The 16,260-nt window shown below is 42.2% G+C and overlaps 1 protein-coding gene across 2 annotated transcripts in view; it reads right to left on the reverse strand.

Moving 5' to 3' along the window:
- Positions 1-4,444: 4,444 nt before the first annotated feature.
- The window catches only part of si:dkey-24l11.2 (uncharacterized protein LOC100034462 homolog), a 57,110-nt gene continuing 45,294 nt past the window's right edge, over positions 4,445-16,260 (reverse strand). For both annotated transcript variants that reach the window (XM_059946134.1, XM_059946133.1), the window contains exons 7-12: positions 15,087-15,315; positions 13,919-14,036; positions 13,005-13,125; positions 9,047-9,158; positions 7,087-7,199; positions 4,445-5,220 (exon numbers count right to left, since the gene is read on the reverse strand). In XM_059946134.1, coding sequence (XP_059802117.1) covers positions 5,148-5,220; positions 7,087-7,199; positions 9,047-9,158; positions 13,005-13,125; positions 13,919-14,036; positions 15,087-15,315 — 766 coding nt within the window. In that variant the 3' untranslated portion in view covers positions 4,445-5,147. The remainder of the gene's footprint in view (positions 5,221-7,086; positions 7,200-9,046; positions 9,159-13,004; positions 13,126-13,918; positions 14,037-15,086; positions 15,316-16,260) is intronic.

Here is a 16,260-nt window from a genome sequence, read left to right on the forward strand (position 1 = left end):
CTGTTATTGTATTTTGACCAGTCTTGTCTAGTTAAAGTATTGCTGCAGTTTTAGAAAGAGTAAGCACCTACACTGCAGGTTGCTTACATAAAGGTAAAACAGAAATGGTTGTATAAGATGGTTCTCCAAAATCTTATGGCACTAGATCTTTTTTGAGCTGTCAAGGGAGGATGTAGTTACAGGCAAGGAGTGTTGTACATACCTGACCAGTCTGAAGACCTTAACTGATATGGCTGATCATACTCAAAGAAGCTAAAGTACGTCACCTTGATGTGTGGGACGACTATGACTGGATCAAATCAAAGCTAGGAAGCTGGGGCTACTCAGTATAATGTGTTATAATATTTGCTATGGTGTGCTGTATTATTATTTATATCCTAATTACTTGTATAAGGGCTATCATTAATAGCATTGTTTAAATTTATGTGAGATTGAGACAAGCGAGGCTCCCCACCCCCATTCTACCAGGCAACTACTGAGAGTGCCCTGACCAGCTGTATCACTGACTGGTATGGGAGTTGCAAAGTATTTGACTGCAAGACACTGCAACGGATTGAGAGCACTGCTGAGAGAATCCCACCCAACCCAGCCAGGACATACACCAGAACCGCTGTGTTCACAGAGCCCTCAGCATTGTCAAGGATCCCTCCCATCCATCCCACAATCTCTTTAGCCTCCCACCATGAGGCAGACGATACCACAGTATAATGTGGACTGTGAGGCTGGGTAGCAGCTTCTTCTCCCAGGCTGTGAAACTTCAGAGCACCCTGCTACAACCCAGTACACATTATTTACAGTAGCACCAGTAGCATCGCGCAGTTGTATATTTAACTATGTCATTTTTAAAACTTGTACATCTACAGAATAACTTTTTAAACCCGTTTATATTATCATATGTGGGTGTATGTGATATACGTACTAAGTTTTGCACCTCATCTTGACTTTCAAATAACCACATTGTTCAAAATATTTCCAGGGCCAACAGGCTGTGGAAGCCAAGTTACTGCACGTTTAAGGCAAAGATTGAGGAATTCCTGATTGATAAAGGGGGTTAGGGGTTATGGAGAGAAGGTAGGAGAAAGGGTTGAAAGAAATATTAGCCATGATTGAATGGTGGGCAGACATGAGGGGCTGGATAGCCCAATTCTGCTCCCATACCTTATGGTAAGCAGCAGCAGTACAGAGTACACAGAACTGCAGAACACCAGCATACTGTACATTGACCCAAAGCAGTCAGATGGTAGCTACAAAGCATGGGTCAGATTCCATAACTAATCTTCATTGGGCCATAGTCTTTAGTCAGTGCTGGCCCATACTTCAACCAAGAGGCATGCATGAGAATGGCCCATCCAGATGAATAACAATGGGTGACAACAACATTAGATGAAACATAATCACAATACTTACTCACAGCACACAATGAATAAGTATCGTAATTACCTGTTGATGTATTTATTAAAGAAAAGATTAAGAAAAGCAAAAGGTTAATAGAGAGTGCTCTCCACTCTGGTTACAACTAGTTAATTAAATGTTAACAAAAAATGTTTATCTGCAATTTCTCTTGATTCTGGTGCTTTTATCAGATGATGCCACCGGTACAGCTATCAGACATTCATTTATGACTTCACACTCAGTGATTTTGTGAACAACCTTCATTAATTAACAAAGGCCTATGAGATTATAAGCAAAATAAAACATTTTCACTCCAACTACACCATAACAAACATCTCAAAACTGACAAAACTAAAGTTTATTTTAAAATACTGTCAACTCTACATACATGCAAATGTGTAATTTTTATTTTTAAAATATTTTGTCAGTTCATCATAATTAACCATTTCAGAGTTATAATTTTGCACCAAAATTCAGAACTATGACCAGGTTAAAGTTTATTATTCCCAGAAAATGCTGTATTTGACTACCCCATGTCTCTCTGCATCGCTAGAAATTTACCAAATGACAACAGGGGTTTACGAAGCTTACCCAGGCAAAGAGAAGACTCAGTAACTGGTAGTGCAAATTGGAAATATGGAACGCTACCTTGGATAATGTACTGGCAGTGCCTGTGCTCCTGACCCATGCTGTTGGCAGACAAGACCTCCCTACAGCAGGTTTGGTCAAACTACCAGATACATCTGCCTAACAAGACAGATAACAGGCTGAGGTGACCACGGATGGACCTGACTGTGTGGCTGCCCAGTGAATGGTCTTGGTCTTCTTTGTAGTCAGGTCACGAGAGCAGGGAAACTATGCTCTACAGTCACACCTTTACACTGAACAGTTGCTGAAGGGAGGTGTTAACAGCTGGTGGAGGTGATGGGGAACAAAACCCAAAGGCACGAAAGGTTACGAAAGTGACACCTGTCATTTCATGACATGGGGGAGAAAGCTCATGACAATTAGGGCCTTGAGGAGTTTTACTCCAAAACAAAGGAGAAACATTTCATTACTTACCATGGGTCATAGCTGAGGGTCTTAGTTCCATAAGGATCATGTTTATACTGGAACCAGCATCCAGTGCTTAGCTAAGTATCAGATTCAGATTTAACCTTACAAAGTTTCATTTCTGTACTTTCCTCTTGTGAACCAATTGAGTCTAAGAGGAGCAGGAGGAAATAGCCAGCAGGTCAAAGAGCATAACCACACAAAATAAAGCAGGAAAAGGAGAAGTGCTAGAATAAATAAAAACTCTCTAACACTAGAAATCCAAAATTTTAAAAAAGTATTAGAAATACTCAGCAGGTTTGGAAGCTACATGGAGAGAGAAACGAGAGCTATTGTTTTAGACCGATGATCTTTCATTAGGTTTATTTGTCCCTGGACCTGAAATGTCAGCTTCATCAGAGCTGCTGCCCAGAAATGCTACCTTCGTTTTCTTTGTAACCAGAAGCAGAGGAGACACTGAACTACAGACAAGAATTTCTGGAAACAGCATGTTGTTCTTGTGCACCACTGTGAGAGTCAATGAACAAGTGGAAGAACATTGTACTGTATCTTCAGTACACTCCAGGCAATTATAAGAATATACAACTGAGCTTAGAAACTCAAGCTGCAGTCAGAGAAACAGTCAAACTTCTTGCTGCCAATGACCCTCCGTGGAGACGTGGGCTGTCGGCTAAGAGTTTTGCCAGGCAATTCTCTTCCCAGGCTTGCCCCTGAGAGATGCCAATCTGAATGAGATACAAGGTGGGGTAACAGGGCATGAAGGGTGGCTTGCACACTTGCAGAAGTCACAGACATCAGATAAAATTTGGTGGTGAGATGGGGAATGAAGAAGTAATTTGACCTACACCACCCAAAATGCTCAACACCTAAGCTTCTGAAGGCCCATAGCTCCCAGTTCCTGAAGGACAGAGCAGATATGACTGCCAGGGATTGAAGGGCCACAAACCAACACCGATTCTCTGCAGGCTGGGCTGCAAATATATTCCAGCAATTCAATACGCTTTGCTTTGTGATGTACTGGGAAGCACCATTACTTATACAGTGGAAACTGGCATTGTCCAACTGGGCAACAATGGGTACTCAAACCTGGGAGGTTTGGAGATAGATCCCACACAAGCATAAGAGCCCGTGTTTTAACTCTTCCATTCCAGTGGAGGGGTACCTGCTATGTGCAGGAAAGCACAAAGATGACACTCTACTCTGCTACTCTCTATATATTCCAAGTGCCTTTTTAATTTACTATGGCCTTATCTGTATAGAGAAAGGGAGGGTTAAGAATAGAGATTGAAAGAGTTACAGCTCTTCGTTCTGGCACCCCTGACGTACAATGTATCCCTCCCTTCCTGCCACTTGTATTCTCACCTTCCTTCTTTGAAAGAGGACCTTGGACTTCAAATGTTATCTGTGTCTCTCTCCACGGATGCAGGCTGACCTGCACTTTCCATTTTTATTTTTGATTTTCTGCTGTTTCTTGATCTTCAGAGACTTACAAAAATTTTGTTAGAAAAGTTTTTTGGTGGATGGAGGTTGTGGGGGACTGATCAGCTGATCGCAGAACAAACAACAAAGCAGAATTGAGTGAGGGAATGGTGTACACTTTTATCCTATGCTCCACAAGTAAAGTCAAGACTACAGAATGAATCACACGGCTCAGGAACAAATGCACATTATTAGTTGGGAGTGACAGTGGAGAATCCTACCCGATGGTTTTCTCTAGCACAGCTTTTATTCAGAATCAGTAGGAGACGGGGATGAAGAATGTGGAAGCAGTAATGCTCATGCATTTTACAAACTACTACCCACATGGATGCCTGCTGTTCACCAAAAGAGGTTTTTTAACTCATTCCTCCACCTCACTTACAGGGCAACAACCATTTCCTTGTTTATTGTCGATGTGGCAATGTGTTGCATAGAATAAGATTTGACTGCATTTTATAAAATTACCAAATTAAATGTAAATCAACACAGTGATAACCTTTAACATTCAAAGCCAAATAAGAACTCAACTTCCAATTGTACTTGCGTGCAGGCTCCTGGCGCCACAGATCAGGAGGTTGGGCGGAGTTAGAGCACCATCAATTCTCAGAGTTTCCCTGCATCACGTTACAGCTTTTGCGATCCTCCCTACACAACTGCAGCTGCATGATCTGCTCCGTGGCATGTGTTCCAGCAGAGAAAAGAAAGGACTCGGCTAATGCTATCAGCAGGAGCAGCACTTCACTGTATGCGATACAGGTAACTTGGTGGACATTTTGCATAATACACAGTTCCGGTTCCATTAGCTGCTGTGTCTACTGGTACAAACACACCCAGAACTTCCACGTGACAGGACAAACCGGTACTGGATGACTGGTTCAGAAGAGTTGGAGTGGGTTGCCAGCAGGGCACGATGACTTTCGCCAGTTTGCACCTCTTGTACATTGAGAATAACGCTGGGCAGTCATCAGACGTGTCAAGCCCGTGTGCACGACCAGGGCATGGATGGTGTCATACAGTAAACGGTGTCCCATTCCTCATTGGACTGTTTCACCCCCTCTCCCCGAGATCCTTGAAATTTGAAAACATTTATTCTTTCATCACCTCACAGGAGGTAGAAAGAAACAACAGGGAAAAAGAAAACCACGCACACACCAAACCCACTCACAGAATCATTACTAAGGCCACCGTTCCCCAGTCAGGGATCCCAAGCAGGGCCACTCTTCTCACTTCTGCTGCTGCTGCTGGGAGTGGCGGGACACGGTCTTCGCAGTGTTTGCATATTTCTGTTTGTCTTTGCTGCAAAAGAAACACAAAGAGCAAAATCTGGTATAGGCAGGTCAGATCCAGCTGTGAGACCCGTACATTTAAAATCAATCCTCTTGGAACTCTAGCTTCTCTCACCCTTGAGAGCATGATTAAAGCACCGATTAAAGACATGCTTCCTCACTCCTTGCTGGTGAGTGGTGGAGGTAGGTACAATTATAAGACCATAAAACATAGGAGCTGAAATAGGCTGTTTGGCCCATTGAATCTGCTCCACCATTACATTATGGCAAAAGTTCTTATCCCTCTCAACAACATTATCCTGCCTTCTCCCTTTGACACCCTTAGTAATGAAGAACCATTATCCTCTGTTTTAAATATACCCAATGGCTTGGCCTCTACCACCAGTGGCAATGAATTCCATAGATTCACCACCCTTTGACCAAAGAAATTCCTCCTCATCTCTGTTCTAAAGGGACATCCCTCTATTCTGAGGCCATACTCTCTGATAGACCCTCACTATAAGAAACACCCTCTCCACGTCCACCCTATCCAGGCCTTTCAATATTTGATGGGCTTCAATGAAATCTACTTCTCATTCTTTTAAACTCCAATTAGAACAGGCCCAGAGCCAAATGCTTCTATGTTAACTCTTTCATTCCTGGGATTATTCTTGTGAACCTCTTTTGACAATAGACAATAGATGCAGGAGTAGGCCATTTGGCCCTTCTAGCCAGCACCACCATTCACTGTGATCATGGCTGATCATACACAATCAGTACCCCGTTCCTGCCCTCTCCCTCCTTGATCCTGCTATCTATAAGAACTCTATCTAACTCTCTCTTGAAAGCATCCAGAGTCTTGCCCACCACTGCCTTCTGGGGCAGAGCATTCCACACATCCACCACTCTCTGGGTGAAAAAGTTTTTCTGTATCTCTGTTCTAAATGGCTTACCCCTTATTCTTAAACTGTGGCCTCTAGTTCTGGACTCACCCATCAGCAGGAACATGCTTCCTGCCTCCAGCGTGTCCAATCCCTTAATAATCTTATATGTTTCAATCAGATCCCCTCTCATCCTTTTAAATTCCAGTGTATACAAGCCCAGTCGCTCCAATCTTTCAACATATGACAGTCCCGCCATTCTGGGAATTAACCTTGTGAATCTATGCTGCACTCCCTCAATAGCAAGAATGTCCTTCCTCAAATTTGGAGACCAAAACTGCACACAATACTCCAGGTGGGGTCTCACCAGGGCCCTGTACAGCTGCAGAAGGACCTCTTTACTCCTATACTCAATTCCTCTTGTTATAAAGGCCAGCACGCCATTAGCTTTCTCTCCAGTGCCACAACATCCTTTCTTAGATAAGGGGTTCAAAACTGTTCAGAATACTTCAAATGCGGTCTGACCCAGTGCAATATAAAACCTCAGCAATATATCTGTTATATTCTGGTCCTTTGGAAATGAATGCTAACATGGCATTTGGGCATTTATATGGCAGCAGAAGGAATGCGCCAGTTCACAAACTATCTAACTATTGGACCCATCAACTACCTCCTCGCCTACATGTGGAAAGGTCTGCAGCTCCCACAATTGTCTCATCCGTCACTCAAACTGATAAAACAGGAGTGACTGCAAATCACCTTTGATCCTGAGGGATTGCCTCAGAAGTTATAAACATATTTAATGTAGGTGCAGCCTCTCCCAATACCTGATACCCTTTGTTGATTTGCTTTTCAGATAAGGAGTAAACAAAGCTTAAAGTCAGCTAACAAGGTGAAGTAATTTTGGATTCCAGTGCAGGCCCTGACAAAATTATTCTGATTATATGAACAAATCCCGACCTCAGCCTTCCTATTGACTCCGCATATCGGGAATGCTGAGGTCGTAGGTAACTTACCGACTCATCCGCACTTGGTTCCGGCAGCCTCGGCCACCTTCCCAGTGGCTGCTGTAGGATCCCTTTGTCATCATAGCTCCGCAGGCAGCACAGGGTTTCCCGTTGCTGTACGGCTGCAAACACATACACTTTGTGAATCGGAGACTGCCACCTTCCAGACTGGAAAACACACTGAAGCTCAACCCTGCTCGCAAACTAGTCTCACTGGATCGTAATTAAAAACACAAAATGCTGGCAGAACTCAGCAGGCCAGACAGCATCTATGAGAGGAGGTAGTGACGACGTTTCAGACTGAAACCCTTCATCAAGAGTGGGGGTAAGGTTGGAATTGGAGCAAGGGGTGGTGAAGTCGAGACGGTTAATGTCCCAATGGCAATTAGAAATAAACAGATCCAGGGTGGGGAGTCCATGAGGAGGAGGGTTGGAGACAGGAGAACGGGTCATCGGTGGGGGTGGGAGAGTCCCTACTGAAGAAGTGGGCTCGAAGACGGAGCCGGCGGAAGAAGAGCTCCACGTCTTGGCGCACGCGGAACTCACTGAGGTGAGGGTGAAGGGGGACAAAGGTGAGGCCCTTACTAAGGACAGAGCGCTTAGCCTCAGAAAGGTCGGAGGGGATGGTGAAGACCCAGGACTCCTTTTTTTTTTAAACAGAGAGAGTGCTGAGTGCTAGGAGTGCACTGCCGGGGTGGTATGGTGGCAAATATGGTAGAGGAGGTTTGGAGGCTCTAAGATAGACGTGTAAATATGCAGAGAACGGAAGGATATTGATGTTCAGACAGAAAGAACTAGCTTAGTAGACTTTTAATTACTAGCGTAATTATTTTGGTATGACATTGTGGGCCAAAGGGCCTGTTCCTGTGCTGCATGCTTCTATGTTCTATCACAAGCCGACATGCAAGGTACAAAACATTGTGACCCATTAGCCCATATATTTCAACTTGTGCCTCCATGGGGCAGAAAAAGACCTGCATTTTGAATACAAGCCTCAAAGCACATTATAAACTTTCCTGCGTATCTTTGCAGTACCAAGAAAGGGCAGCAGCCCAAATTGCACAAAAACAAACATCAAAGAACAAAGGGACCAGGTTACCAGGGAGAGCCCCCGCTCTTCAAAACAACACTGGGGATTTTTTTTCACATTTGCTTTAGGGGACAGAGAGGGCCTCAGGCTCATCTCACACCAGTACAATGGCAGCTCTGACAATCAAGTACTCTTGCAGTAATTGAAGGTTTTGGTCCTCAGGTTCCTGAATTGGAACTTAAACCACAGCCCTCTGGTCTGTTAGTTAAAAACAGCACTAACTAAGCAACATCAGATATTCCTTTAATGTGCACCCATTACATCACTTAATCAGGTGGTAACCCACATGACCATGGTTGGCAGTGTCCTCAGCACTACCATCTGTTGTAGTCTGCAAAGAAAAAATACAGCACTAAGTGCCTGGAAGGATCTTGTTTAGGAGCTGTCTGGAACCCATCATCTACTATCTTCACTATAAGTCACAGCCCACCAACAGGCTTGGAAACATATTGCCTTCTTCATCACACAGCTCCGTAAACTTATGGGGATTCCTTCACCACACTTGCTACGGTGGCTCATCACTACCACCACATATTCAAGTTCTTTTTTTATACCTCCTCAGAACAAACAGGACACTATTCAGCCCAACTCATCCAGGGCACTTCTCTGAGCAATCCCAACAACTTCCCTCTCCCATTCCCTCTCACAAGCCAATTAGTGATGGACAATAAATACTGAGCTTATCGGCATCCCATGGGAGAATATTTTTTATTCTCATGCACTAGGTTTTAGATCCCCAACCATTGGCAGGTTACACTTGTCCCTTCCTTTCCCAGTCCTCACCTGAGATAGCTGTCCTGTGACTAACACATCATTACATGCTACATGTTGTTTTGAGTTTCAGATCATCCAAGGTCACTTTGACACAGCTGGGCTCACCTGCTCCTTTGCACAGAATCCACAGATCATTCGAGTGGCCATCTCCATCACGTGGTCCTGGTTGTCATCGTGACACAAGTCACATGGGTAAGCTTTCCCACAACACTGAAACCTGAAGAATTCACCAAAAAGGAACAAGGCTTATAACAATGCTAAAGCAGACATATATAAAACACCACTGAAATATTGAAATTTTGCCTGTGTAAATTCCCTCTCTGGAAGAGGGGGGAGTTTTAACACAACAACATTAGATAATGGCCTCCACTTTGGGTGGGTTTGTGCCCATCAGGAAGGGAATGCAGATCCTCCAAATCATTCCCTTACAGCAGGGCAAGTGGGCTGTAATCCTTTCCACTGATGTGAGCCCAAATCCTACAGCTGAAAGGACCTTGCTCCAACTTACTGCAAAGGCGACAATCAGCCAAACGTCTGATTCAAATGAAACAAAGGCTCTAAGAAAAGGAGGGTGTAAAGTAGGCAAGTTAACAGCCAACACAACACAAAAGTTTTGTGCTAACAGAGGAAAAAAAATCAGGCTAGTTTTATATTTATAATTTGGCTTAAAACTGTACTGCAAGTATTTGGCAACACTATCCTGTGAAACCACCAACAGAATTATTCAGTCACAATAGAAAATCCATGAGACATTGATCCAACCCTCAGAGTAAGTACTCAACACAACAACTCAAACACTGGGGATCTCAAGTACGTACCCATGACATTGCAAAGCTCAAGAAATAACCTATAATGTTTAAAGTACAAAGTACATACAGCACTGTGCTTAAGCACATATGCATAGTCTTAGGCACATTTGCATAGCTAGGGAGCCTGAAATATTGTTGTGATCTTTTATGTATTGCACTGTACTGCTGACACAAAACAAAACAAATTTCTTGACATACGTGAGTGTTGATAAACCTGATTCTGATATGGGTCTCTGTTGTAGACTGAGAAATGGAAAGAGGCAGGGAGAGGGGAATCATGGTTGGGAAAGGAGGAAGGGAGAAAGGATTGACCGTGAAGCATGACATAGATATACTGTAATGATCAATAAACTAGTTGTTTGGAATAAAATGACCTTGCCTGGTGTCTCAGGGCTGGATGTGTCTGCACCCATGTCACCCCTTACCCCTGGCACTTCTTCTCTGCCACCTGTCCCACACCCCGGAAGTGCTCCACCCTCACCATTCCCAAAATTCTTTGCTCCCACTAGATTTACAAACTCACTCTCTGTTCCACATTGATAAACACAGTTCTGTGCAAAAGTCATAGGTACCCCAGATTTTTTTTTATATATATACAGCCCACAAGTACATATTCAGGTGCCAACACAGTCTGCTCATAACGCTCAACAGAACACCAGCAACTAAACAACAACAGCAAAATAAGCCCCATTCCTCCCTCCCATCCTGGAAGAGGTTCCACAGTTCCTGGGGATTTATCTACCCTAATGTGTGCCAATATTTCTAACATTTCCTCCTTCCTGATACCGACATGTTCCAGAAAAACAGCATATCCATTGCTTAATTCTCAAGCCTCTCTGGTGAACACCGATGAGAAGAATCCATACCACCAGCTCCACATGTAGATGATCTCTTTGTTCCCTGTTGGGGTTACCCTTTTCTTAGCTGACCCCTTGCTTCTGTACCAGTCTCTGACAGTCCTTTGGATTCATCAGCTGCACAAAGAGGGGGAGCCTGCTGCATGGGCAACAGCTCACTCTCCATATCGTACTGTCCTGGCCTGTGTATCAACTGACGGTGATATTGTAGACAACTGGGATACAACATCCATTGTCACCTCTGACCAACAGAGGGTCTCTTGCTTCTGATATACCTACAATGCTTATATGTGTGTTGGATAAAATGATTTTTCCCTACAAACAGTATCTTAGTAACACAGCAACATCCACAAAATGCTGGAGGGAATCAGGTCAGTCAGCATGTATGGAGAGGAATAAATAGTCAACATTTCGAACCAAGACCCTTTTATCAGGGCCTGAAGGGTTTCAGTCCAAAACAGTGTCTATTTATTCCACTCTGTGTTCCTCCAGCATTTTGGTGTATGTTACTCTGGATTTCCAGCATCTGCAGAACCTTTTTTGTTCACCTCAGTAACTGTGTTATGGTTAACTGCAGAGATTCATCAGGAAAAAAAACCATAGGCAGTGATTATTTACAGATGAGTGTTGAATTCTTTCCAGTCAGATATAAGAATTGGAGCATACAGCCCTCACAGAGAAATAGATCACAAATGATCTTCTAAACCTAATACTTTCTCTACCCTTCCAAAATTTCAAAATTGCTAACTGACCCCCAGCTTTTGGTAGTATTTTAGTGGAGTTCCATGCTCCAGTATTGTTTGCTAGCATTGTTGTGCTCAACAAGACCTTACACTAGTCTGCCATGCCGACGGAAAACACTTCCTCTCTTTCTACCCCAACAGTCTTTTAAATTACCTTAAATATCTTACTTGCCTCGCTCTATAATTTTCTACACTAAGGATACGCAAACCAAACTGATATGAAACCTTATTTAAAGCATCATTTTGATGAACTCTCCCCAAGACCAATTCATCCATCTGATGTTGATGTCCAAGATTGCTTATCATTCTTCAATCACGATAGGGTGTGTGTGTGGAAGGAATGAAAAGATAAAGTATCATTAATAAAAGCATGGGAGATGCAACAACTGCAAAGTAAGGACAGAGAAAGCAATTAAATAGCTTTAATATGTTAAAATATCCCATGGTGTCTCCAGAAGTATTGTCACACACCAGAGCAGGTATTCGAATAGTCAAAAAAGCTTGGCTTTAGGTTGGTGTTCAAGAAAAGTAAGAGTAAAGGATGCTTTATGGCAGGAATTCCAGAGTTTAGGATATTAACAGCTGAAGAATATTGCTTACCTGGGTCAGCAAGTACAGAAACAATGAGAGTTAAGGGCGCAACAAATTAGGATACAGAGCTTTGGATAAATTCAACTTTATGAAAGATAAAGGAAGGACAACAGCCTAGAGGCATCAAAATCTTGAATTAAGGTTCACAATACACAAAATTGGAATAGGAATAGACCACATGTTTAAGTGAGACAGTTCCATCTTTGAATGTCATGAACAATCTTATCTTCAGCCTCAACTTCAGCTTCCTGTGAGATTTCCCCTATAACCTCCAATTCCCCTACAGCCCAAAAACTTTTATCTGTCTCAATTCCACCTAATGATGTAATCTCTGCAGCTCTCCAGGGTACAGAACTTCAGAAGAACTTCCTCTTCATCTTATACAAGTCTTCTAGCTTTCGACTCCTCCTGAGGGTAAACATCCTCAGGAGAGGAACATCCATCTGTCATCAGAACTTCATTTCATTTCTCATTCTACCAAATTCCAGAAAACGCAGATACATTCTACACAGTACTGTCTCACTAAATTATTTCCTAGGTCAAGAAATTATTCTAATGAATCTCTGTATTGCAAGCACATCTTCTGAAAATTAGCAGAGTCAAACAGTATTAAGCACTGCAATGTTATCCCATATACTATATAGCCGCAGCAAGATATTCTCATTTCTTTACTGTGTCCTCACTGCAATAAAGGCAGATATTTCATCTGCCTTCTTTACCAGCACTGCATGCTAACTGCTTATGTTTCTGAACATCTAAGTAAGAAATATGCAGCACAGGAACAGGCCCTCTGTCCGTGTCTGCACCAACTATGACGCCAAATTAAACTAATCCCACCTGCCTACACAAGGTCCGTATCTGTTGCCTCCTTCTTCTTGAGCACATACAGACCTCTCCAACAGCTAATAACGTCATAGAAAAACATCATTTAACTGGTATTTTTCTTACTAATGCAGATTCTTACCCATTTCACCACTCCATCTGCTAAAAGTAAGCCATGGCTGGGTTAGAGACTAAGAAACAATTTTCAGTGTCAAAAACTGAATTTAAAGCATGCCCTTACCTGAGCCAACGACAACTTTTCTTGTAATGGCTGCAAGTGCCAAACTCAGGCAGGGGTTTACCAAGCTGAATGGTAGATCCTTGAGGCTGCCTCTTCTTATGCCGATGAACTGAATTTTTATCTTCAGCAATAGATAAAAACAAATAACTGGTCACTGGATGGTTGAAGTATGAGACACATATAGTCAAGCATACAAACTACAATAAAAAGGAGGAAACGGTTCAGAAAAGAATACTTCTCCCAACTAGGACTTTGCCCGGACTTCTTCAGTGTCTGGTAATAAGGAATCTCTTGTTTAGTTCTTTTTTGTCAGATTAAACAGAGGTACGTTCAGCATATCAGATCGCAGGTTATTTCTTAATTAAATTATATATGTAGAGTACACTGGTTAATTAGCCTAGAATTTCTTTGTTTTAAAAGTGAAATTGTCAAAACCCGTCAGGAAACAATCCCAGCTGGTTTGTTGTTGTGTAGTTAGAAGGCCAAGGAATGACTCAGAATAGGTTATGAAAGATTTTAATAGAATAAGGAGTGGGGGAGGGAGAGAGCAGACCAGACCCAGAGAGAGTCAAAACAAGGTATTCACTAGTAAACCACATACAGATTTCAAAAGAAATTCATTTTCCGAAGGTGGTGGTAAGAATTTGGAACCTGTTAATTCCACCTTTGGGGAAACACCTGCTCTAAGGGAATGGAGGAAAATGGGATTTTGTGCTCTACTGATACATTTGGATAAGGAAGGTCAGGGGGATGGAAAAAAATCATTAAAAGAGGCATGGATAACTTAAGCTCCATAGATTCCACACTGTATAATTCCAGACCTATGTATCAAATGTTGTTTCTGTATCAGTTCTCCTCATTCCCAACTCTGCGGCCTTTTACCACTGGAAGCAGGTATATTTAGGCATCCTCACCGATTTCATCCTGTGACTGACTGTTCATCTGGTAAAACTGTGTTGCCTCCACCAAAATGCCAAGTTTGCCATGACAGTGCAAACAGTTTAGCTCCTTATAACGGCCATAGGACAGACCCTGGGTAAAAGGAGAAAGTTTATGAACTGTAGACACTCAGTTAGCAATTTCTATAAGGGACTCTATCATGTACAAATACTGCTTATAATTTAAAACTCAATAATTGAACTTATAATAAGGGGGAAATTATGCCAGAAATGTTGTTTCTCAAATTCCGTTGCAGATTTTAAAGTTGCATTTGCTACTTCCTTGAGCTAAGGCATGGAGTGACATCATCAACCCCATGCATGGAAGCTCCTTCATTTTCTTCTCCTTGCCATCTCATACAATGTAATGCATGCTTCCAAGTTAAAGTGTCAAAAGATGGGAAACAAACACAGAAAAACCCAGAGATGCACAGAATGAGAAGTATGGAGAAAGCCCATTTCCCGGAATCCTCTGATCCAGTTGTTGTAACCTGAAGTCAGAAACAATCTCTCTGTTGATGAACTACAAAATCACTGAGATGCCTAAAACCTTTTGGATTATCCGGTTACTAGAATGCCAAATGTAATATTGTCCATCCAATGACACATATTCTCCAAGAGGACCAAATCCTTGCGGTAGGGTTTGGAGGCTTGCGTGCCTCAATGATCTGGTGAACTACGTAGGCTTGAGTTAGTGCTTTACTCTTCAGCTCTTGGTAGAGACACCCAGGCCAAAAAGGTCAAAGGATAGAGGCTTGACTAAGAGTGGTCTACCAGATTCAGGGATTCAGCTCAGGGCTAACAACCCTGAGTGGTAAAACAAAACTGTTACAGAAACAGCAATGAAGAATCCTTCTACATCTGAGTGTGACGGTATTCCTGAGTCTCCAGCTGGGATTTGCATGACAGATAGTAGTGAAAACTGAGAAAAGTGGAAGCTACTGACTTGATGAAGGAATCCCTGAACACCACCAGAGATGGAAGACCTTCATTGCTGCCCTAAACGCCAACAGCATACCAGGCAGTAAGTATCACACATATATATTACAAGATTTATCTCAACTAATCTTTTATGCCAGAGGAACAAAAAAGCTACTAGAATCTCAACAGGTCAGATACTTAAAATGACTCCTGTTTTACTCACTTGCAGAGTTCCCTCCTTGGAGCAGTGTAGACAGCCCACAGTAAAGTGACTGTCCTGTAAGATCAAGTCTACTGGGACACATCCACGCAGGTCCAGGTAACCCAAGACATTCGAATTCTCATGCAGTACACCAGGTTGGAATGCCACACTGATGTCCATGTTACATTTCTCACAGCTTGCAGAAGAAGGGCAATTTTGGGACACAGTCAGATCTGCAGTTATTTTGCATCTTTGAAAAGAAATTGGACAATGGTCAATTCTAAGAGAGATACTCATTAGGAATACCAAATGCTAAAATTCTGCTGAATTCTTTCGGCCAGTTTGGTTTTGACTTAATTACAAGATTAAAAATAATGGGGGACATCACGTGATGATATAGGATCGAGACGTGGAAATCCAGCTCTCCGGTAAAAAACCAGTAAGATAATGTTTATGTGAAGAAAAGTTAGTAAATACCTTTTAAAAATTACTTATAAACTACTCAGGATTGTCTTAAGATATGCCTCCTAAACAGAAGGAGAAAACTACTACTTTGAAGACAACACAAGCTGGAAAAGAATCAAGGCCGGCTGCCATGAAAGAGCCTTGGGCTCAAGTGCAATTTACCTCCGGCGATACAGAACAGGAAACTGTGGCAACATCAACCGTTTCCAAAAAAAAAAGAGCAACAGGAATTGCGCATGTGTGAAGGAAGGGGCATGCGCAAACACAAGCAACCCAAACTACAAATCCCAGCTATGATCGGAACTGAAAGTGAAAGTGAATATGAGGTGGAATCAGATTCTCTGGATAAATCAGATGAAGATGAGACAAACAAAGAAGAGCAACAGGAAGAGGTTGGAGGTGATATTGAAGACATAAAAAAAAACTTTGGTGCAAATAATGCATAAATTAAAAGCATTAAAAGTAATAAAAATATTAACAATATGAAGATTATGTTTGATAAAATGATGAAAAGACAGGACAAAATGGACAAGAAAATTAAAAACTTGGAAGAAACAACCGGAGACACCATTGATAGAGTGAATAAAATGGAAGATAATATTTCTGCCTGGACATCAGAAAGAAAACGGTTGTTGGAAAAAGTGGATGTACTTGAAAATTTTAGCAGACGAAATAATATTAAGATTGTTGGACTTAAAGAAGGTATAGAGGGAGAGGATCCAATAACTTT

Source organism: Hypanus sabinus, chromosome 21 (genome assembly GCF_030144855.1).
Source record: "Hypanus sabinus isolate sHypSab1 chromosome 21, sHypSab1.hap1, whole genome shotgun sequence".
In the NCBI taxonomy this organism is placed as follows: domain Eukaryota; kingdom Metazoa; phylum Chordata; class Chondrichthyes; order Myliobatiformes; family Dasyatidae; genus Hypanus; species Hypanus sabinus.